This window comes from Cotesia typhae, unplaced genomic scaffold (assembly GCF_013202065.1).
Source record: "Cotesia typhae breed Kobodo isofemale line unplaced genomic scaffold, CoteBio_Ctyphae contig_69, whole genome shotgun sequence".
In the NCBI taxonomy this organism is placed as follows: Eukaryota; Metazoa; Arthropoda; class Insecta; order Hymenoptera; family Braconidae; genus Cotesia; species Cotesia typhae.
In genome coordinates, this window is record NW_027423763.1 from 1794973 (window position 1) to 1820660 (window position 25688).

Genomic DNA, 25688 nt, shown 5'->3' on the forward strand with positions numbered 1-25688 from the left:
TAAAGACACTAAAAGTTTTATAAACGTAACTAGAGGTGGCAGATAAATCGTTAAAAATTATATTTATCAATTCTCAATGTCGGCATCCGCCATTTTTAAAGAGATCAGTAGTCGATTGACTATCGCTCCGCGTACATCTATTGTTTAAAGCAAAATTTTTAATTAATCAAATGCCAGTGAACAATTAACACACAGACGGCTAAACCCGCTTGTGTATCAGTGAATAAAAACCACCCAGGTTTGGAACCGGACATCTGCTAAATTTACCAGTATAAATATCGACTATCAACAGTTATAATAATAAATGGAATAATTTTAATGTCAATATATAAATTGTCGGATTATACACACACATATCGGAAGATTTAAGTGATCGTGTGAGCTCACAAGTCGATGGCGTAATCGGGTTGTTACGACTGTTTATCTATCGCGTTCTACCTTTGATAACTCACCAAAATTATTCACATTTAATAAATTAGTCACACTGACACCTTGACAGTAACCATCTCCGTCTCAGGTAATTTTATCATTTTTTTTTCTAGAATTTTTATTTATTTATTTATTTATTTTTTTTTTTTTTTCTTGGAAGTTGACAGATATTAAAAATTTTTTCAGAATTTCGTAGCAATTAAATTATTAAAAAAAAATTTAATTAAAAAGTTTGATATGTGAAAATTAATAAAAATTACAAGTGAAAATTTTTAGAAGCATTTTTTTATAGTAATTAATTTGTTAAAAAAATTTTTAAAATTGACAGGTGATTGCTAAGTTCAGTATTATATTGGAAAACATTTTTTTTTAAGTTAAAATGTCGACACCGTACTCATCTGGCGGGCTCTCAAAGCTCAAGAAAAAACACTTTCGTGTTAAGCATCAAAAGGTCAAGCTTTTTCGTGCAAACGAGCCACTCCTAAGTGTTTTTATGTGGGGTGTCAATCATACTGTAAGTACATTTATTATTCAAAATTTTTCCTCTTAAAAAATTCAATTTCCTGGTAAAATTACTCGAAGTTGTTTTGACGAGTATTTATTCAAGTTATTGATTTTATTTTTGTTCCCAATAACAGAATAATTTCATCACTTTGTAGAGAGCTGAAAATTTTTAGAATTATTTTTATTAATAAAATAATAACAAAAAAAAATTTGAAAAACTACACGTGCAATTTTTTAAAAATATTTTTTTATTGCTAATTCAATTAATAAAAAATAAAATAAAAATTTTTCGCTTTTTTAGTTTCATGGATAATTTTAGTATTATTCATTTTATATCAATAATTAAAAATTCATGCTCTGTAATTTAAAAAAAAAAAAAAAATTAATTACAACAATTTATTGGAGCTACGTCGCGTGATTCGTATCAATTATTGTACTAATATGCAAATGAATTTCACGCACACGTTCACACACTTGACATCTAATTGCTGATTCTTATTTATTACATCATTTTTAATATAAAATGTTTATAAATAAATAAAGGTGGATTGTTATTGTTGTTAATGTATTTTTTTCTGCAGATAAATGAGCTAAGTCACGTAAACATACCTGTCATGCTACTACCAGATGATTTTAGGGCTTACAGCAAATTAAAAGTTGATAATCATTTATTTAATAAGTAAGTCCAATAATCTAATATTAAATAAATTTTAAGTGTTTTTATCCTGAGGTATTTTTCAAGCTTGTCTAGTGAAGTAGCTTTATTCTAAATATATAAGTTTAATCGTAGAACGGTTGAGTGTCTGTAATAATAGAAACCTTGAAGGTCTTCTGTGTATTACTGGCTATCTTTCAATGAATACTTAAATGTATTTAAATGGTTGGGTTTAATCGCGACTCTATGGATGTCATTAAAAAATTTTTTATTTTATTTAACAGCTGAACTGTTTAGAAAATTGGCACCGTATTTAAAGTTTTCTACGCGTACTTAATTTAAATAAATAAACACTCAGGAATGTTTTTAATTTATAAACACTACCAGATTTAGATTCCTTTTATAAATATATAATCGATTACCAAAAATCTTAATAAATATTTAAAGCTATAAATTTTTTATTCTTTATTCTAAAGATAACGTTTAATCGCTAGATATTTTATTGTTATATTACACAACTATCTTTCTAGCGTATCTGTAAATTTATGAGTTTGTTCAGGTGATAAATGCCGAATAATATTTTAATTTTCTAATATTTTTTTTTTTTTTTAAGTAAAAATAAATACAATTGTACTTATTTTATTAATAAATTAAATACTTTTCAGGGAAAACATGCCGTCGCACTTTAAGATTAAAGAATACTGCCCATTGGTATTCAGAAATTTGCGCGAGAGATTTGGAATCGATGACGTCGATTACAAGGAATCAATGACTAGGTAATAATTTAAAAAAGAAAAAAAAAAAAAATATTTATAAAATTTAATTGGTGAAATTTCCATCCGCCCACTGCTAAAAAAAACCAACCAGGAATAAAAAAATATAAAGATTGTAATTGTAATGTAGATGTCGTGTGTTTAATCCATCGCGACGTACGGGTCGATTGAAAAAACGAGAAAATCGAGATGAAAATGTAAATAGGCCAATGAGTGCAAATGCGAAGATACATCAATTGGTACAACGATCGGCAACAGCTCCTACTATAACAGTACCGTCTTCGTCAACGAATTCAACAAACGCGCATACACAATTACCCCATATCAATAAGCCACAACGTACCTACAGTTTTAAACCAAAGCGTCTGAGGTTTGAAATTTTATTTTGTGTTCCCCCTAATATATTTTATTGTTTTTTTTTTTTTTTTTTTTTGTCTTCGTCTTAATATGTAATTAACGTGATCGTTTTTTTTTTTTTTATTTTATTTATTAAATTCACGATTTATTATTTATCAAAACAATTAACTATTTTACTTAAACTCAGTTGCATGAAAATAAAATTAGTAGACAGCTGACAATTTTCAGAATTTTTTTATTGCTAATTTAATTAATAAAATAAAAATAAAAATAAAAATTTTTCGCTGTCGGCTAATTAAAGTTTCATCTCAATTGCAATTAAATATTGAACTGTTTTATTTAAAAAAATATAATTGTCGAATAAAATATTTTTTAGCACAACTAACACTGCAAAAAATCAATAAACAAATTTACCCATTGTTTTTAAAAAAATCTTGGGAGGATGGAAAAAGTACAGTTTTTTTCAGTAAATATCAACGAGCTTATGCTTTTATCACACACACACACACACACACACACACACACACACACACACACACACAGCTCACCGACACGTTTTAAACGCAAGCCTGTGACCTGAGCTTGAGCTTATGAATTAATGAGGTGAAGAATTGATCGCGTAATTTATAAACATGTATTCGCATCAATAATATGTCAGTTGGAAGTTTTTATTGTAGTTTAATGTCCTTGTGTGTTTAGTAAGTTTAATATTTAACAATTACATAATCGAGACTTGATTATTTACAGTCAAAAATTAAAAATTAAAAATTTTCCCCATTTTTAAAAAGTCTTTTCAGAAAAAAAATATTTATTCAAAAGATAACGGTGTTTGCACAAATAATATAATAATAAATCATCGGGCTTTGAATTTGAAGGATTTTTTTGTGAGAAAAAAAAATTTATTTGTGTTATTAATTTTTTTTTTTTTAATTTGTTTAGATCCCAGCCTACATTAGACGACTCGTCTGGAAAAAGCGGCGCTAAGTTTTATCAATCTTACGATAAATTGTTTATTATAAAAACGTTGACGAGCGAAGAAGTCGAGAGAATGCATTCATTTTTGAAACATTATCACCCGGTGAGTAATTTTTATTATTTCATTATCATCAGAATGAGTAATTAAGATAATAATTAATTATTTTTTTTTTTTTTTTTTTTTTTTTTTTCTTTTTCTTTTTCTTTTTCTTTCTTGTTTAGTATATTGTAGAAAGACACGGAAAGACTTTATTACCCCAGTATTTAGGAATGTATCGATTGACGGTCGACGGCGTGGAGCACTATGTGGTCGCAATAAGGAATGTCTTTTCAAATCATTTGACAACGCACAAAAAATTCGACCTCAAAGGGTCAACTGTTGACCGCGAAGCGTCTGATAAGGAAAAGGAGAAAGAATTGCCGACATACAAGGACAATGATTTTGTTAAAGAGGGGATGAAAATTTATATTGGCGAGGAGGCCAAGACTAAATTGATTGAAACATTAACTGCTGATGTTGATGTGAGTTTTTTCTTTTAAAGTTGAGCAAAAAAAAAAAAAAATTAAATTAATCTTATTACTGGCCAACATTGATTTTTACTAGACTTAAAATCAATTTATATATAATTTATGATTCAATCTTTTCCAGTTTCTAACAAGATTACATTTGATGGATTACTCATTGCTGTTGGGATTACATGACTGCGCAAGGGCCGAGCAGGAAAATCGAGAGCGAGCTGAGCGTGGTGAGGATGAGGACAACCACGAAGACGAAGAAGACAGTGAGTCTGGCAGCGGAGTTGAATCGCGAGGACCTACCGCTGAGTAAATATCAATTAAAAAAAAAAAAAAAAAAAAGAATAATGTATAAAAATAATTATTTAAAGTCGCAATTGGGGGTGGAGTGGAGTCGCAGCTATGGCAACGCCTCCGGAGTCACCTCACGCTGGATTAATGAGAGAGATGAGTCTTCAGTATGAAGGAGCAATCATTCCTGAGCTTGATATTTACGCCATTCCTAGTGCAGAAGGTTATTTTTTTTTTTTAATTATAAAAACTTCACTTGAAATTTATTTTTAACAGATGGCGATGCATTTTTATGATAATTTAAAATATATTTTGTTATTTTTAGGAGCTCCTAATAAAGAAATATATTTCCTGGCAATAATAGACGTATTAACCCACTACGGAGTAAGAAAACAAGCGGCCAAAGCAGCTAAGACAGTTAAGTACGGTTCTAACGTCGACGGAATATCGACCTGTGATCCAGAACAATACGGCAAAAGATTTATTGAGTTTATGAGTAAGGCTATCGAATGAATAAATATTTAAATATATAAATCATTAAGTCTCATTGTTAGTATTTAAATAAAATTAAATCAAAGGATTTACCGTTGATTTAAATGATTTTTTTATCGATAAAAAAAAGCTCTAACTAAAGATAAATTTATAAATTTTAGCGTTGTTTAAATACGCACTACATTGTCATTTTATATTAATATTAATTTTACAATATCTTTAAATTTTATTCCCTTCTTTTTTATTTATTTTCAATAGTTTAATAAAAATAACGCGCAAATAGATAATAATTTAGAATCAAAATAAATTATCCACGCATCATCTAAAGCCTGACTTTAAAGGAATATTTAAAGAAATTTAATAATAATGATAAAAAAAACAATGATAATAATTTATAAATTAAGCAAGATAAACTATTAATCATTTTTTATAATTAAATTGTGATTAAAATTGATGTAATTAATTTTTAAATACTTTAAGAACTCTTGTCTAGTCTCGTAAATTAAAAATATTATTTTTGCTATTTTTTTTTTTCTTTTTCTTTTTTTAGTTTAATAGTACTCGATTCTGGATTGTGAATAAAGAGCGTCATTTTGAGGGTTAATAATATCCAGCCATAAAAATCAAAAGTAACTTTCTTAATGTCGCTCCTATTGCCATTTTTAAAAATTATAAAAATGCTCAATAATTTAAAATATCTTTTTTCATGTTAAATATTTCAAAATTTATGTAACTTTTTTTTTTTTTTTTTTTTTTTTTTTTTTTTTTTTTTGAAATAAAAAAATATCACTGAATAAACATTTAAATTTAAGGAAAAAAAAAAAAAAACTAGTAAGTTTAATCTCTGGGCTGTAAGTTTAATTTCAACCAGTCAAATAAAACAAACGTATAAATAAATAAATGGTATTTTATTTAAAAAAAATATTTTCTACAACTATTTAAATAGCTAATATAAAAATTTATTTAAATATACAAAAAGAAGAAGATGCTACTGGATATAATCCCAGATGCTACTGAGTATAATCTTGGACAATATCCAGTGTCATTTTGTTCTTTCCGTGCGACTTTTAAAAACGTTTCAACTGTTCATATTATTAAACTTTTTCAAAGTTTTAGTGGTCAAAAAATTAGATCACTTCCAAAGAATTTTTTTAAGTACTCAAAATATAAAAAAAAAAAAAAAAAAACTCAATTATTAACCCTAGGTCTCTTTTTATTGTCATTATTAATCTCATCAGCATGGTCTTTATCAATCCCGCTGCGCTTGCGATTGCTGGTAGGCGAGAGCTGTTTCAGACACTCAACATCATTGAAAACAACCTGAGCTCCGCCTCCACTGGTTGGCAAGATATCAGCTTTGTACAACTTGGTCTCTAACTCGCCATCAGTATCCTGCTCCTGGGCCATCAGACAGTACCTAGAAGCACCTTCAGTGATCTCCTTGGGACTGGTGAGCTTGGTGACACTCCTCCTGCGTCTCATGAGAGGCTGCAATACAGTACCAATGGGCACCAGGGCTCCAGGGCGATGATCAATCCATCTATCAGCGCTCTGAGACCTTCTGTGTCTCAAATTAGCCACAGCAACCCTGGTGTCTCTCCTAGACCTGGCTTCTTCTTTTCCATCGCTCATGACTTCCTTTCCATCCTTGGGCTCTTCGAAATTGCCATCACTGTCTAGAATCTGCTTGACTTTCTTGAGCTTCTCATCCTGGTTCTTCATCTGGTTATGCAAATGGAGCCTCTGCTGCTTGAGCCTGATCTCAAGCTCTCTGTTCATCTTGTCAGTCTCCATCTGCATCTTGGTGTTGTATTTCTGCTTGACCTTTTGCTTGTCAATCAACCGCTGATTCAAAGCCAGGTCTCTGTCTCTTAACTCCTGCTGGAGTCCTTTGATAGTTTCATTAGCGCTGTTTAATTTTCTCAGCAAACTATTAATCTGCGACTCTGTTTTATTTATATGATTCCCCAAAGCGTCAAGAGTTTTTTTCTGCTGGGCATTCACTGCCTTAAGCGAGACATTTTCATTTTTATAAAAATTATTATCCTGCTCCAATGTAAGCAGCATTTTTCTAAACTCATTCTGCTTTTTCTCCAGATCTCCACGGAGTAGATTCCTTTTGTTAATCCTCTGCTCCAAGAATTGCATCAAAGTGGTAATTATATTATCATCATGAGGATTTGTGAGGTCAAAGTCAGGAAAAGCTCCTCCGAGACTGTAAACCAGTCCTAGATCAATGTCAAGGTCAGCAACATCTCTCCCTTCCTTTTCCAAGCGACTGCGAGCTTCCTTGAAGATTTTATTGGCTTGTCTTCTTCCGGGAGTGAACCCAAGGTCGACTTTATTAGCTTGAGGCCTGGCAACCTGAACTTCCTGAGTCATTTCCGCGAACTTCATCACTTGGATAGTCTCATCGTAGTCGTCCGCCCTGGGATTAATGCAAACTACCATCCTGACTTTGCCTTCTCCATCAAAATAATTCTTGAACATGTGCGTCAATTTAGACTCCCTATAGGGCACCATCTTGGTGGTGTTCTGGACCTGGTTCTCCCTGAGAATCTCCAAGCAAGACCTGAGAGTCATCAGGGAATTATTAATATTCCCGGCCTCTCTGAGTCTCTGTCCGGTATTTTTGGTCCTATTGGTGCGCTCGCTGCCGGCTAAATCCACGAGAGACAGCTGGCTGACGCAGATCACGCGCTTGTCCTGAATTACATTCTCACCGTCACAGTCGAGCGGCGCTTGGACCAGCCTGATGGTGAAGACACTGTGAGACCTCGAGGACTCGGCATTGAGAGCAGTGTGAGCGACCCGTCGCTTTCTCTGACCTCTCTGGAAGACCTCGAAGGCATCATCAGCACTCTTTACCTAAATAAATATTAAAAAAATGTCATATTTAATTATTAAAAAAAAAAAAAAAAAAAAAAAAAAAAAAATTAAAAACATCGACTAACTTAAGTATTATAAAATAAAAAAAAAAAAGTACTCTTTACCTCAATCTCAGTGACCGCGTGGACGTACATGTTCTTGTTTCCATCCTCGCGGACAATCTTGCTCTGCATGGTCTTGGACCTGGGGTCGTCATCATCCAGTAAGTCGTAAACGCTGTTATTATAAATCTCAACGTAAGTTATAAACACCGCGTAAGCGTTGTCCGGATCGACAGCAAGCAGCTGAGACTCGTCTGGCTCCCGAGGAATCATCGGGTTGCTGTCGCTGTCGCTGTCCTGGCGCTTAAATTTTCCGTTAGTCTTCCTGGGGGTGGTCAGCCCGGCGTGAATTTCTCCCTGGCGGTCCAGCATCGCATCAGTCTCGCTCTGGACGTCGAAGCCATTCAGTTTGTCGGGCTTAAAGACGAACTTCTTGGCTTGATAGTTGGAGATGCTGTTGAAGATGACGTCCAGGCACCTGGGCATTATTCCCCCGTCCTGTGGCTCACCTGTCATCGTGTAGGTCTTGCCGCTGCCTGTCACTCCGTAGGTAAACAAAAGAGCGTTCTTACCGTGGATTAAATTTTCTACCAGCGGCAGAGCCACGTTGTTGAAGATGTCCCGCTGCTTTGTGTCTGGAGTGAATACTTTCGTGAAGGTCGTTTGGATTTCCTTGGAGTTGGCGTTCCGAAAATTCACAGCTGACTCAGGGGGAGTTATTATTATCGTCCGGTCGGAGATTATCTTCATGCAAGACACGTCCGAGGAATTTTGCATCGGCCGGATACGGCAATACACTTGCACCGGGTCCTTGGAAGTGCTGGTCTGCATCCGGGGACGGGTAACTTTTTTTGCCGACACTGGCGGCTTTATTCGCCTAAAATTATTATTGATTTTATTTAAAGACAATTTATTATAGTTAAAAATTCAACTGTTATTTGATATAACCTAAGTTTTTAAATAAAATAATTTAAATACTTACGAAGATTTCATTTTGTTGAAACTGTTGTTGTTGTTGTTGTTGTTGTTGTTGTTTTTTTTTTTTTTCCCTTTTTTTGTGAAATTTTTTTTACACTGTTTAAATTATTTATTCACTTATTTTTAATAATGATATTCAGTTGATTTTATTTATATTCTTAATTCTTAACAAGACATTTGTTTACCGATCAGCGACGGTTAAGAAGCGTCGATGTTTGAATTATTCCAACGTTCAAAAGAGCCAATGCTCGGTCAACAATAATTAAGGCTGATTCACATAGTTGCGCGCGAACTAAACCGACACTATACACAAAAATTTATAACACTGAAGTTGACAAATTAAAAAAATTTTTTTTGAATTTGTCTGCCACCTCTAGTTACGTTTATAAAACTTTTATCTGATGCACAAGCCCAAGCCGCGTTAATCGCGTTAATCCCGTTAATGCGATTGTGCATTAACTATGAAATTTAAAAATTTTAATATTTCATCCCGCGCGGAAATATGAGAACGACTTGTAGTCAGGCCACCTGCAGTTTGATTTTTATATTTAATATTTAATATTAAAAAATATTAAATTAAATATAAAATAAATAAATAATTATAAATAATAATAATTACAATTTATCTCATTTATATTTTTAGTAAATATAAATTTACAATTTTTCAATATCAAAAACATTAAAAAATTCGAATTTTGAAAAACAACGCGCAAACTTTGGTCGATGTGGCGCTACCTAATGTGCCTAATTGTTGGATTGACATTTTTTTACTGTTCCATGGTATGAGTAAATAAGATTTTAGTATTCAACAACAGATGACACTGAGTGGTTAGAAACTTGTTTGATCCTTTGATACGAAAGAACAGGATGACATTATTATTAAAAATCGTTTAAATTATTAATATAAAAAAATATAGTTTTTTAATTAATTGCTTAAAATTCCTTCAGGCTTAGGTGAGTAAAAAAAAACAGCTGATTGAAGTCATTAATTTTTATATTAAATCATTTATCATTAAATAAGCAATTTTTCATAAACGATTGTATTGAAATGCTTAAAAAATTCCAAAAGGTCTAAAGGTGTAGAGTAAAATTTTGAAATTTAATTTCTAGAAAAAACAGGTTAGTCAAAAAATAGAGGTGTGCAAATAATGTTTGAATCGAATAGTACTATTAAGTATTAGATAGGTTATTAGGCCAAACAGTAGATTAGTTTATTATTTTTTTATAAATTTGAAAATATGAGATTGACAGACTTGATTATTGTATTTAATTTTCAACCCGGGAGCAGTACAGTTATTTACAATGTGAATGTTAATCATCTGTTGTCATCAGCATTCTACTGGTTGTAAAGTTTATAATGACCGTAATTTTATGAAAACAATAGGACTGGTTGTTGGAAAGAGGAGCCATTAAGAATGATTAAGATTTGAAGCATATAAGATCCAAAGCTCCATGGAGATATTAATTTATTATGATAGTTAAAAATTTAAATAAATTCGGAGAGGAATAATAATCCAGGTGATGAAAGGTGAAAAGAAAGATTGTGGATATAAATGTAGCATCTGGTTTGGTTTATCTTTCGCTAGATAAGATATAGCCTTTGTGATATGTTATAACATATGTCGTCGCATAATAGCACTGTGGTAGCGGAGGTAGCGGAGATAGCGGTAGGAAGGTATATAGGATAGAGGAGCGGGAGATTCAACCCTACTCTTGTACTACCACCGCCTCGAGTATCCACGTGGGAACGAGACACACAAGAGGAGGCGATTAAGTGTATGACATGGGTTATCAAACGTTTTATCGTTCATAACTAATCAGGCGTTGCTAACGAGACCCTTATTTTTTATTTTTTAATAATGTTTTTATTTTCACCGTTTCAATTAAATCCTCTCAGTTTTCCGCTTTACTCTGAATAACTTTTATTTTGATTTTTATCCTCTGTAGAAGGATAAAACCAATTTGAGCTGAAAAAACAAAAATTTATGCACTGAAAAGGTAAAAGATGGTAGCTGATGGTATAGCTGATGGTAAAATTACATTTGATCTTTTCGAGTAGGGGATTTTTTATATAGATAAATTTTATTGCCCAGTGTCGGATTATCAAATAGTAATTCCAGACTATTTAGTTTTTGTTATTTATCGAGTTCTGGAATCTCTCGGAGATTTTATATACTACTATCTTTGATCCTTTTAACAAATAGTTGATTTTAAAATGTTGAAAGAAATGTTAAAATAATGGGAATAATTTTTCTATTTTTTATTAATATCCTACGCGGACTATAAATATATTTAAAAAAAAAAAATATCTGACAATGACAACAAGGATAATTATTTTATTAAAAGTGTGCGTTGGCGAGTGTGTCTGACCTAAAGGAATCGATTGGGTTGCGCAACCAATGACACAGTCGGTGCCCACGCAGTGAGAGCCCATAAATACTACTCAGACGGCTGTCACTGGTGAAGCTTGTTCTTTTATTCTCTATCTTACTATTCGTTATTTTAGCCCCTCATCCTCTGGGTGACTAAATAACGTATAGGTCTATAGGTCTATAGGTGTGACGCCACCGAGTCGGAGACTGAGAAAATTCGTGTTTGCATTGCAATAAGCTGGCCCGCCCGTAGCTACACTGATCCAGGAGGGTTGAAATTTAGACACATCCGTATTGGAACGGGATCGGAATCGAGTCAGGGTGTTACATATGGAAAAGACGTAGGACACCTCGGATTGATATGAGGTAGACTTAGACGTGAAGACGATGGTGATATGAACACCCGTGATGCTGTCCAACGACCTCCTGTGTATTACTCGGAGGTAATTGTTGATGGCTCAAGCTCTATATATATATATATATAATATATACTCCTATATAGTATCCCTCTTGCCATAACATATCTACTTACCACCCGGCGTTTCAGTTTCCCGGGTCCGTCCTCCATCTATCTGTTTAGATCTCTCCCTGCTCTTGCCCAGACACTTGGTAATTTGGACTCCAGCTCGATCTCTGTCTATGTGTGAATTGCGTGTCTCCTCTACGGCCTAATTGAATTGATTGTGATCGGGACGCCGACTGATCATTGATCACATACCGCCTGCTGATCATCTCGAGTCTTCTCTGTCGACTTGAATTAATTGGAATTAAATTACACACACATACATATATCCATATATAGATTGACGAACCTCGATATTCATGCGGGCCTATCACAATTTTTTATTTATTTATTTATTTATTTATTTATTTATTTGTTGTTTCAATTTCAAATAATTTGTTGAGAAATTTGTCGGTTAGAGAGCAATAAAATTTTATATTTAGTCGGACAAATTAATAATAAAAAAGTAATAAAGTATTTTTAGGGTCTTGATATAATAATTGAACGAATGTTTGAAAATGTCGATATATACGAGGTTAAATAATTGGGGGAGAATATCTACAGTGAGCTGTTGATTATAACAACGTATGCGCACCTGGAGTGTAAGGCAAATAGTAGATAAGCGAGCTGCCCGAATATTTATTAAACATACCCCTGGAATAGATGGGAAAGTGCTTTTACATACACCAGACAAATGTGTCAGGTCTAACCCATAATCGACACTAAACTCTCTTTTATTTTTTATTTCATTTTTCTTCAATGTACTTTTTATTTTGTTAAATGATATGGTTGTCGGTATTTTCAGTATTTTCAGAAAGTTGGATCGTTTTTTATTTAAATGATCGTTTGCGTCCGATTTTATTAAAAGTTGGTACATATTTGAACGATCGACGTTCCTTGGGGCTAAATCCAAATTCCGAATTTTCGGTTTCATATCACTGGTGAGGTAAAGCCTGATTGCAAATGATAGCTTGCTAAACAAATTTGTTCGACGGTATATGTGTAATACTATATTATCATAACTTTAGAAACTGTAATTATACTGTTTGTCCGAAGCCTCTGTTGAATAATAATAATAATATTATTATTTGCTTAAAATTTATTTTTAATTGATAAATAAAAAATTATAAATTTTAATGATTTAAAACTCTCTATTATCGATCATTGTCGTATGTTTTTTTTTTCTAAGATAAAAATCTTGTCGCAGGGAGACTTTTAACGTTAATAATTTTAGCTTTACCCTCATCTATTAGTATTCATCGGCATACTCGTAAGTCTGAACAAGTATAGTTAGTATTTATAAGATATAATATAGTGTACGGTATAGATCGAAACATCTGTGGGTACTATATCAGCCAAGAGATCTTAGATAATGCTTCGTTAAATTTAACTTTAATTGACGCGGTAGCGATGACGTTAACACATCTACCAGTAAGATAATGTCCCGTTTTTTCCTCTTTGTTTGTAATTATCCTATGTATGCTTCTATTCACTTTATCACACATTATTTTAAAATAACAGTTATTCCTTAACACATTTTTTTAATACAAACTTTTGCGGTAAATTATCCTCTAAATTTTTGTTATGAAATCCTGAATATTTTCCCCAACGTAACTGAAAATGAATTTATATTGAAATAACTTATCAAATACGTATATAATATGTAACTCTATTGATTTATATTATATATATATATATATATATATATATATATATATATATATATATATATATATATATATATATATATATATATATATATATATATATATATGTTCTTCTTTCAACTACCCACAATCTACTTAAAATTGGCTTTTGATTTTAATTAGCGGCTTACTGAAATTCTCTCGATTTCTATCAAAAAGGATTAACTCTATTCATTAAATTAATTGATTTAAATAGATAATTAATATAAAATCTCAAATACTTAGTGGTTTCTTATCTTTCAAATTTTTTGACAAAAGAAAAAGTACACAAAAAATAAATATCTTTATTATAGTCAAATTTTTTTAAAAACTTTATTTGTGAGTATATAAATAGTTTATTTTTTGAGTTGTAATTTGGACCCTCTGACAACAGTGACCGAGCATTAAAAGGATCTGTCGACTAGACGGAAAACTTTAACTGGATAATGTATAATAGTTAAGCGGCTAGAAAATTGTTCAAACGACCGTGCAATGAATAATTTAACTATTGACGTATGCATGATGTTGTGACACGATTAAATTTATTTAAATTTATCCCCCTTGGCACTGTCAAAACTCCCTAACAGTGATAATAGTTTTGACAGAATCTCGAATAAAAATTCATACGCCGGAACTAAATCTGGCTCTACTACTGATTTCATTATTTCTTATTTCTTATTTTTTATTTTAAATGAATTTAATTATCAAAGCCCGAGTTATTACAAAGGACACAGGTAAATAAAATTATACGCAATTACAAATAGGTCTATTGTGACATGTCAAATCAATGGGACGGTTAGTAATTAGAAATGAATACACATCTAACAAGATTATTTGACAAATTATACACACAGGTGGGTATGTATATATGTACATGACACCGCTATCATCAAATAGGTTCACAAATAACCATAATGGTTTCTCTTCTCTCTCTCTCTCTCTCTCTCTCTCTCTCTCTCTCTCTCTCTCTCTCTCTCTCTCTCTCTCTCTCTATATATATATATATATATATATATATATATATATATATATATATATATATATATATATATTTACTATTCTGTCAATGGGACTGTAACTTGTATGTGCTGTGGAACGGCATATTTGATGCTCGTTCGTTCCTCTGTACTTCTATATATATTCCTACATTCGTCATTACGGCGTATTATACTTGAATATTTCGGATATACATCCTACCCTACTACATATACTATATACTATATATACCTACTATTACGTACAATCTAGGGCTTTATATAATCATCATTTTTTTTTTTTTTTTTTTTTTTTAATTCAAAAAATTATCCCCCATTTAAAATCTATATTAATTTTATGTTTAATTATTTCGAATAATTTCCTCCGAATGATCAATTGTCTTTGTAATTTATATCGAGGGTAAAAAGGAAAATTCATTTTGACATCCCATCCAGAGGATCGAATAAAAATTTAAATTTATTCATGTGTCCAGGGCACAGTACAACATCACTTAGTCAATCGACTGTGAATTAAAATAAAAATTCATTCGACCTTTTTTTATTATGCATACCAAAATTTTATTTTATAATGTCCTTTATTATTATTAAAAATTTTAAATAACAAAATAATATTTTTATATTTTAGACTAGATAAAATTTTGGTAATTATTAAATTTAAATAATTGACTAATGCTTATAATTATTCATTGATATTTAATAAATATGTATCTCTGAGCAAAGATAGAACAAAATTTAAATCTTAGTTATAATGACGTGGAAAAGGGGTGAAATATCATTAAGAGAGGGATGAAATGAAATAAAAAACAAGTGGGGGAGGAGGGACGGAGGTAAGGGTAGGGGGACATATAATATTAAGAGTGGGAAAAAATGTCCTTACTGCTGGAGAGTTATAAATAGATACGCATGCGTAAGGAAGAGGAAATATTCAGAGAGCCACTCCCGATGATCGGCGCACAAGCATCCCCTTGGAAGATTACGTGCGTGCGATTCTTGGACACATCAGTTTCACGTCCGCAGCCGCACAGTCGACAATCCCCCGTCTCTTCACTCTCAACTTTGGCGGTTAATCCGCCGGTACGATTTCAAACAAACTTTTTCATTCAACATTTTTTTTTTTTTTTTTTTTTTAATTTTTCATTATCTGCTGCAACTTTTTATTTTCAACGCTTCTGCTAAAATTTTTATTTATAATTATTTTTAAGCAATAAAGATTTTTATTTTTCGAAACACGTGAGTCAAAAGTTTTGCTAAGTAACTATAACAAAAGTCACCCAGAGATTTAGGATTAAAAAAGTAAAAATAATTTATCGAGTCTTGGGGGAAAATTTTAAGTAAAGTAAATATTTATCGAAGCCAGAATAAATCTAAAAATTAAAATTAGTGGTGGACTGAATAGATTACGAGGAAATACTGGCTCTGACGATTTAATTCGGTAGGTAGAGACAACTGGTAGACACCTGTCCATCGTACATGCGGGTACGGGCGAGAAAACGTCACGTTGAACTTGATTTGAGGCTACGATACACATCAAATTATTCCTACGTGATACATGTTTTATTGCGCTAGTTCAGTGGACGAATAAACCCGTGTCGCCTTCATTATTATTTACAGATAACATTTTTTTTTTTTTTTTTTTTTTTTTTTTAAAGGCAGTGCACCAAACAAAGACATTTTATTTTTTCCGGGCGTCAGTGAATTAAAACGAGTGCGACCCCAAGTCACCAGCAGATAAGGTAAAAAAAACTTGATATTTTTTTAAAAATTACACTGAAAAAAAAAAAAGTAAGATAATTTTTAAGGAAAAGCTTTCGAGAAGCCAGAGCGGGCATCAAACCTGGGACTTTTAGATTACGCGCCAAGCCCCCTTCCAGTTAAGCTATTAGAAACATTGCAATGTAATAATTTTCTCTTGAATCAAGTTAATTTTTTCTTCAGTGTAATGATAATAATTAATTTCGCCAGAGGGTAAACCACGAGGAACCTTGTTGCCGGTTTAGTTGTGGGTGGTTGGCGTCGGACGTAACCACTACAACTTAACTTTCTCTCACTTACACTTAGACTCGTCAACTTGTAGCTTCTTGTATATAGATGTAGCAAAGCTCTCGACACTAGAAGCAACAGCTGTAGAGTAGTACATGTATTTAAAGTGATAGAAGGGCTCTCGATGCAGCAAGTTTCTATTCCCGATCGCTAATCGAATAAACCAAGATTTTCCCCTTAGTGAACCGGGTGGTTCATTTAAATAATTGCTTGTTAAGATGATCCGCTATGCAAAACCGATTAAATCAAACTCTCGGCAGTTCGCCCGTACCGTTAAACTTTTAAATTTAATTTCGCTTTATTTAATCCTCAATATTAACTTAAATGCTCTTGAACACTTACATCACTCATTTTTAAAAATATTTAAATAATTAATAAATAATAATTGAGTGGAATAAGCAGAAGGAAAAATAGAAAAAAAAAAAATAATTTATTGCCAGAGGAAATGAATGCAGCAAATATAAATTATTAAAAAAAAAAAATGAGAGTAAAGCTCAGCCTAATTATTTTATACAACGATTAAAAAAAAAAAAAAAAAAAAAAAAAAGAGAGCTCACGAAATGTAAACCTGAAATTGAAACTCGGCTAGATAGAAAAGAACTTGACTCTACAATTTCTTTTTCAATTATCTCTAGTCTGTTATGAGTATTTGCTTCATGTATTCATCTTACTTGCTTTGAAGATAAGAGAAGAGAAGAGAATTTTGCCCTCGGTCTTCTTGTTGAATTATCTCCAATGTCTTTTCTCTTATTTTTCCCTCCGGTCAAATTATATTTAAAAGAATATTTACAATTACATTTATTCGATAATTTAACGGTTCGCCGTCTCGTACACTCTATTGATAGTTGAAAAAAATTGAGTGCTTCTCAAAAGCTTTTCACTTGACATTACTTTTTTATTTATCATAAGTTTATCGCGCTTTCAAATAACAACAACAACAACAATAATAACTATATGTTTATAGAGCGTTATTCTAAACAATTATTCGATAATAATATTTTTTTTTTTTAATTAAAACAATACAGCATTTATTATTGTGTGTATGAGTATGAATAGGTTATCTATACTTTTGAGCAGAACCGACTTATCCACTCCTGAGCATTTTGTATTACGATATCGTTCATTGGCACAACCTAGCTGGGGTTAATCTATATTGCGAAAGCTGCTTTTCGATCCCTCGCTGTGGAAATTGGTTTACGCTTGGCCCACCGGGCATCAACCATCAAGCTTTTCTGATTTTTGTTGTACCCGCGAGATAACACGCTCCGTGAATTTCAACAGATTTCAACCGAAGGTTATTTAATGTCAACTTTTCCTCAATATTATTATTATTATTATTATATTTTTTATCTAAATATTCTCACACATATTTAATTATTATATCACAACAATATTATATTTCTCAATAATTATTTTAATAGGTGTATAAAATTTATTCATACATATTATTATTGTTATTATCACGATATTTGATACGTGTCAGTATCACAATTATTTATACTCGGCTCTACATGGAACACAACAGCGATAACTCGTCTCACTGTCAATAATTTTGTATTTTTTCATCATTTATTCCCCACGATTTTTGTTGTTTCCTTTCAGTTGGTCAATCAAACGTTTGTTTGGTAATATCAAATGATTAAAAATGATTAAAAATTAAAAAAAAAAAAAATATGAAAAACCCGAACCGGGAATCGAACCTAAATCTTTTTAGTTGGAATCTTTGTAATCAATAAAAATAATAAATTATTTTAGTTAAATCAATAAATTTTAATCCATTTTATAAACTGAGAAAGTTTGACGTTGATCAATGAGAATATAATCCGTGTATAATATAATAATTTTATCTAAAGAAAGTTTATCATCAAAGTATTATAGATATATTAAAATATTTGTATTTCCGTGCACGAACACAATCAAGATTTACCTCATCACACAGCATTTAGGAATTGTTCACTAAGACGATTATATTATTAAACGGAGTAATCCTTTTCCTATTATACTGCGTATTGTTTTCCTAATTCTCATTATAATATCAATGTAAATAATTGGTATGTCCCTAAATCATTATTAAAAAAGTTTCTCCTTCCTTTATTATTGTTATTTAATTTATATATAGATATAGATACAACAATCTTTAAAATATGACCTTTTCTCCTTATAAAAAATGATGACGATGATAAATGTAATAAATATACAAGGGATGATGCAAGAATAAGTATTATACAAGAAGTATAAGGTATGAGAAAGGATGAATTTCACCCTCAAATAAAAAGTATTTTTCAGTTGGGGTAGCAGTTGTTCGACGTAGTTGGTTAATCTACCGCCTGCGTTGCAATTTCTTCCCATTAAACGGCTCCTTCGCAATTAAACATTTGCATAATCTTACTCGTTGCCCATTTTATTTAGGTGATATACTTTTTTACTATTTTTTATTTTCTCGCATCTTATTAATGTACGCGCGAAACATGATTCAACAGTAACTTCAACACTCGGTTAATTATATTAACGAAAAAAAAAATTTTAATAAAAAAAAAAAAAAAAAAAAAAAAAAAAGTCCACTCTAAGATCAAAGTATGATAATAATAATAATAATAATAATAAGTAAATCCGCTAATAATATGAGAAATGCCTGAGAGGTATTTGAGTGAGAGCCACTGTTTGCTCAGCTCTCTATGAAATTGGCTGGAACCACTTTGACGCGCCGATGAGTTTCTATGTACCTCTGTCTCTCTCCTGTTCTCTCTGAGTGTCTGTGTAGTACTCTGAAAGTTCTCCTTATCCCTTGGCATAACGTGTATAGCTATAGCTATAGCTAAATACCCCGGTACTAATTCTCAATGTACATACGTATGTGTTTGGTAACTCACCCTCTTGATTTTACTTTCATATATACTCATACACTCGAACCAGCTTTGTCTCCTTGTCTTTGTGCAAGAATTTATGTGTATTACACCTGCCAAGTGCATATACACTGCATTTAATTCTATTTTAGCATTGTCTTTTATATTTTCACTTATTCCACTTATCTTCCCTTAAAATTTTTATTTATTCTTTACTGAAGAACATTCATTTTTAATTATTTATTTCTTCATACCATTTTACACAGTGGTATCAACATTCCTCTTGTCAGACTTATTAATTGACTCGCTTTACAATAAACTGCCAGGCAATATTTAATACAACACACTACATTTATTAAAAACGCCGAATAAGAAAAGAATTTTTAATTAAATTTTTTAGTTATAAATAGTGAGAATATTAATATAAAAAAATAAAAAAAAAAAAAACTAGTTATTAAAAATGAATATTAAATGTATAAGTAATATATTTGAAAACAAATTGGTTTGAACTTGTGATGAGCCAAAAATCCTTTAAATCCGGGTAATTCTCTTTCATCCCCTCAGACAAACTCGATCTAGATATAGATATAGATACAAGTACAAATATAGATATATAGATGTATAAAGTCGAATTGAAGCTGGTAAACTGAAGGTTCTCTCGCTCACAAAGTCTCTCCCAAATATTCTGTGAGAAAATCCCTGTTAAGCCAGTGTGCTGGTGCTGGTGCTGGTGCTGGTACTGGTGCTGGTACTGGTGCTGGGAAGCTTTTACCAGCTATGAGCAAGCAACAGCTGTAGTGAAAACCGCGTGATATTTCACTGACAAATTTTCTCAGAGAACTTTTTATTTAACTTTATTTTAACCTTTTACTAATAAAGTAAACCAGTAAAAAGTTTAAAACACTTGTACTTTCCACTCGATAGATTTTATTTCATTTTTCCGGCTGAATAATTATATCCAGCTGTATCTATATATATATATATATATATATATATATATATATATATATATATATATATATATATATATATAGATATGTATATATAAATGCGTGAATCGTTAAACTAATAATTTACGCTCATATTTGGCTGGTATGTATCTATTAAACTCGAAAATTGGAAGTGAAATCCAGATCTCAAATTACTTCATACTTCTGCTACCCGCAACAATACGTACAACTACATGTTTGATTTGGTATTACCTTTCATCAAATGATATCAGAAAATATTAAATCAACTTTATATACATATGTATGTAAACAGACATTCTTTGCGTACATCAAATTCCTCAAAACAAATGAACGCAACCGAACAAACTCCCAGTATTAATATTATAATATTTAATTAAATAAATTTGAGTTTGTTATAATAATAATAATAATAATAATAATAATAATAATAATAATAATAATAATATTAGGAAAGTTAAATATAAAATAATTATAAAGGAGATATAAATTTAATTGAATTGAATTGAAAGTTTGTGTGTAGAGAGAGAGAGAGAGAGAGAGAGAGAGAGAGAGAGAGAGAGAGAGAGAGAGAGAGAGTAACCGTGGTAAGCAACAAAAAGTTAATATCGCCATACCGGGAAATCTTAAATTATTTAATGAACAAGGAAGAAAATTTTTGGCTGGATATATATAAAAGATAACTTCTGTTGGAGCAACACTTTAGATATCGCCACTGGCTTATTAAACCGCGAGTATAATTTTTTTTTTTTCTGTATATGTGGAACTTTTTTTTATCGTTAATGTAATTGTCATATTATTATTTTTATTGTCTCCCATTGAGGATTTTATTTAATTAGATTTTCTCTCAATAAAGTAATTACTGCCGGATAATAAAAATAGTTTATGGTAATGGTAATGGTAATGGTAAATATAATAATTTGATAATTAATAAAATATTTATAATGTAATTCACAAGTATAATTACTCAAGGGAAAACGATAACATTTCTCAGGTTACCCAAGAAGAGGAATAATTCCCGGTGGTGGTAGGTGGTAGGTGGTTCGTTCCCGGTGCTCGGGTAGAATTGACGTCTGCTGGGATATGACAGAGTAGTCAAGGAAGTCGTAATAACTCAAGTTGTTGGTGATACAAAGTGGAATAATTAGAATATAATTCGAATCAGTGGCAGTGAGCTGTAAGCCCTACAACCCGAAGGGTGTTTTCTCAGTCTACCGTTTTCTTAGTCTCACCATCTTGGATTAACTTAACTCTTGCTACTTCGACCCTCCACCTCTCAACCCTCTTCTATATATATATCAATCCATCATCTCAATCCGCCTTTGACCAACTCTTGTCTCTTTCATCTTTGCCTCCCTCTCCCCACTCTTTTTCGCTACTCTTAATAACTTTCTTTCCAATATATCTTTTCTAAACCTTATTATATCCATCATCAATCTATTTATTTATAAAACTCATCAGTCCTGCTAAATATTATTAAACTTTCATCGCTCTGTTCTGAAAAAAAAAAAAAAAATAATAATAATAATAATAACAATAATAATAATAATAATATTGTCTATATCTGTTGCTCTCCGTAAAACTCATGGGTACTCTGTGGGGCCTCCGGGTGATCGAAACTATTCGATTACCCATCTGCTTTACATGGATGATCTGAAGCTGTATAGCGCTGATAAAGATCATCTACAAGCGGCCTTCAACATCGTAGCAGAGTACACACGAGATGTCGGAATGTCTTTTGGGTTGGACAAGTGTGCGGTCGTACATCTGGCGAGGGGTAAGTGCTCTGATACTGGCGATGATGTCGAATTAGTGGATGGGAGCGTCTTAAGCCAATTAGACGCCGGGGAGTTGTATAGATATCTAGGAATGGAAGAGCACCGCATGCATGCGGTCTCTGAAGTCCGAACAACTCTCCAGAGCGAGTATGTTAGGAGACTCCGGAAAATTTGGTCCTCCGAACTTTCCGGCAAAAACAAAGTCTCAGCTACTAACATGCTCGCTGTCCCAGTCTTACTATACTCTTTCGGTGTCCTGAAATGGACCCGAAAGGATTTACGAGATCTCGACATCAAAACCCGTAAGATCATTAATATGAATCGGAGCATGCACCCCAATTCATCAGTCGCCAGATTATACCTCTCCCGGTCCATCGGTGGGAGAGGTTTGCAGAGTTTGGAGCGGCTTCACGACCGTTTGGTCCTGGGTTTAACTCACGAAGTTGTCAATTTCACTGCAGACGAGGATGACTTTCTTATGCAAATTGTACATAAACATGAAAATGCGCATAAGGGGTCATTCTTGTATAAGGCAGCAATATATGCGGCAAGAACCCTTGGTCTTGGAGAAATAAACGCTCTTATGGAACTCCGAAAGGAGGAATTTAAGAGCGTCATCAGGAACGCCGAGGAAAAACTACTCCTTGGCGAACTGATGGACAAGTCCATGCACAGCGTGTTCTTTAAACACGTGCGTGATCATGGCTTGTCCATCCAGCTGACGTTTTCCTTCTTAAAGTCAGCGGGCCTGATGTCCGAGACTGAAGGGTTCATATTTGCCTGCCAAGATGGTGTCATTAACACTCTTGAGTACCGTAGCAAGGTGCTCCAGGTGCAGCTTCCGGACACGTCCTGTAGGAGGTGTAGACAACATCCGGAGACGCTTATGCACCTTTTGTCGGCATGTCCAGTGCTGGCGAGAGGTGCATATATATCCAGCGTCACAATGCTGCCCTGAGAGTACTGTACTACTATCTTCGTCATTGCTACGGTATTGACGTGACACCAGTGCTGCCTTATTTGCCAGGAGATATTCCCCAGGTTGTTGAGAATGACAGTTGCAAAATTTATTGGAACATGCCATTTGCAACAACCCGGCGGATAGATCACAACAAACCTGATATTGTGCTCTTCGACAAGGCCACTCGTGACATTTATGTCATTGAGTTCTCGGCCCCGGCTGAATACAACATCTCAGCCAAAGAAGAGCACAAAAGACAAATATATCAGGATCTCCTGTTTGAAATTGGCAAATTTTACCCAGGTTACCGTGTCAAGCTTGTCGTCCTGATTGTTGGCGTCCTAGGAGGGATGAAACAGTCTTTTGTATCCTCACTTGCCAAAGTTCCAGCTTGCTCATCAAAAGCTGAGTTCTTGGCAGTTAGGATGAAGAAGGCTGTTTTACGTGGTTCTCTCCGTCTCTTAAGGGAAATGACTTTGGCCTGCTGTGATCACTAACCGCCTTGTTGTGCGGAGTGGTCCAGCAGTAACGGATGGAGCTCAGGCTGGGCCCTAGGAGAATCGGACTCCGGGGATAACCCCCCTGAGCATTTAATAACAAAATAATAATAATAATAATAATAATAATAATAATAATAATAATAATTCAATATATATATTTTTTTTTTGATTAATATAATATTAAAAAGATAACTATATTAATTCTTTTGATAAAATTAAAATAATTTTGAATATGCCCAAGATTGAACTCGAACCCTGCTCAGTCTGTGTCATTAATAAAGACTGCTACGACTTTGCAATCATAGATTTAGTTAGTTAATTAAATACAAAAATAAAATAAAATGAGTTAACCGAATCACAGAATGTTATCCAAAGTTTAAGTTCAACTAGAAATGGTTGATGTGAAAATCCTATTAACTGCACACTCTCTAACACATTCACACACACACACACACACACACACACACACACACACACACACACACACACACACACACACACACACACACACACACACACACACACACACACACACACACACACACACCTTAAATCATCTAACAAGATTTTCGACACTAAATTTTAGTTTTTACTTTGAGCTGGCAGTGAGAATATATCCAACTAAATAGCGGTAGTGCAAGGTTGTAATAAGGCATTTTAAATAAAACAGAGAGGGAAAAGGAAAAGTTGAGAGAATGTGTTGTTGACATATAGATTCAGTTTAATGGTGAATGTCCTGAGTAGAGCAAGACTTACGTCGCCAATATTGTTAGACGTACTTAGGTTATTTAATGGCCACTCTTTAAATTCAAAGATATTAAATCCTTAACAGCTGACTGGTTGGTTGGCTGGTTGGCTGGTTGGCTGGCGGTATACATACCGTAAGTATTAAGATTCCCTCTATTTATTCTTATTCTCACTTGGGGATTTATTTATAGACCACATCAAACCATTATTTGCCGAAAGAGATTTAATACAACAGTTTTTTAGCGAAACTATTCCGGCATAAACGTTCTTTAATAACTATTTTATAGAATACAACCCCTTTTAGGTCGTCATCGTCGAAACGTAAACACTTTCATTCATTTACGGAAAGTCGTTTCGTGTTTACGTTTTACGATACACTTTTTAATTATTTAACAGTTTTCTTTAACAGCTTTGACACTTTTTTTTTTTTATTATTTTTTACACCCTCGTAACTGGGAATAATTTTAATCTCCTTGTATAATGGTTAAAAGTCGGAGAAAAATGAGAAAAAAATTTTTTTTTATTTTTACGTGTGCATGTCTGTTTCATTTATCTATCTGGTATTAAAAATACATCCAAAATGGTTCATTGGATTTAACTTTGAGTTTATATTTACACGTAAATCCAGTAGTAAATTCTTCCTCCCCAACTGGCTGTTACGTTTCCATTCGGTTCTATTGTTACATAAAAATGTCAATGAAAAAAAGAACACAACAGCACAACAACACAACAACACAACAATACCACTGCAGAGACGTTAAAAGTTTTGTTAAAAAAAAAAAAAACATGTCACTGAGTAAAAGTAATTTTTAGCTTTGTCTATTCCGTTAATTTATATTTAACTGGGTGGTATCTTTGTTCCAAGCGCTCTCTTCCTATTCCTAAATAATTCAATTAAATTCCTGTCGGGTTAATCTTATTAAATAATAATAGAGTCAATCCCTTTGGAGGTACCAACTTAACTTTTACTACTTTTATTTACTTTTGATTTATTTCAATTTAAAATTAAATTCCAAATAAAGTGGCAATTTGACTGGACAGTAATTCGATACTTATTGAAGCGATTATTCCACCATCGGAGGATACCCAGATGGACAGCAAAGAAAGGAATAAATGACGTTAAATTTAACAGGATTCACTCAACCACCTACTCCAATATTTATTTTTTGATTTAAATATTCGTTTTGTCTTTTTTTTTATAGTTTTATTCGAATAAAATATAATTATAAAATGATTTTATTTGTTTTTGAGAAATAAAAAATATTAAAAAATTTGCCAAAGACTTGAACTCTGTATGGTCGACTATTTGGCCATTTGAAATTTTTTATACATTAAAAATGATAATGTTATGATTGTTGAATGAAATTATTTAGATTTAAAGGAGGTTAAATGATTAT

At 32.3% G+C, this 25688-nt stretch overlaps 2 protein-coding genes across 4 annotated transcripts; one reads left to right on the top strand and one right to left on the bottom strand.

The window, feature by feature from the left end:
• The first annotated feature begins 113 nt into the window (after positions 1-113).
• Pip4k (phosphatidylinositol 5-phosphate 4-kinase) lies at positions 114-5229 on the top strand. 3 transcript variants are annotated; one of them, XM_074251260.1, is made up of 10 exons: positions 114-517; positions 758-943; positions 1515-1612; positions 2254-2364; positions 2492-2731; positions 3658-3796; positions 3916-4215; positions 4343-4518; positions 4581-4723; positions 4826-5229. In XM_074251260.1, exons 2-10 carry the CDS (start codon positions 809-811, stop codon positions 5011-5013), a joined length of 1530 nt encoding a protein of 509 aa, XP_074107361.1. In that variant the 5' UTR covers positions 114-517; positions 758-808; the 3' UTR covers positions 5014-5229. The 3 variants fall into 3 exon arrangements, with proteins under 3 accessions (XP_074107361.1, XP_074107360.1, XP_074107362.1); XM_074251259.1 differs by having other exon boundaries at positions 804-943; XM_074251261.1 differs by lacking the exon at positions 2492-2731 and having other exon boundaries at positions 115-517; positions 804-943.
• A 595-nt stretch (positions 5230-5824) lies between these two features.
• On the bottom strand, positions 5825-9104 carry LOC141532767 (kinesin-like protein KIF23). Its single transcript, XM_074251258.1, has 3 exons — positions 8905-9104; positions 7986-8799; positions 5825-7860 (listed from the first exon to the last, which is right to left on the bottom strand). Exons 1-3 carry the CDS (start codon positions 8913-8915, stop codon positions 6181-6183), a joined length of 2505 nt encoding a protein of 834 aa, XP_074107359.1. The 5' UTR covers positions 8916-9104; the 3' UTR covers positions 5825-6180.
• Positions 9105-25688: the final 16584 nt, after the last annotated feature.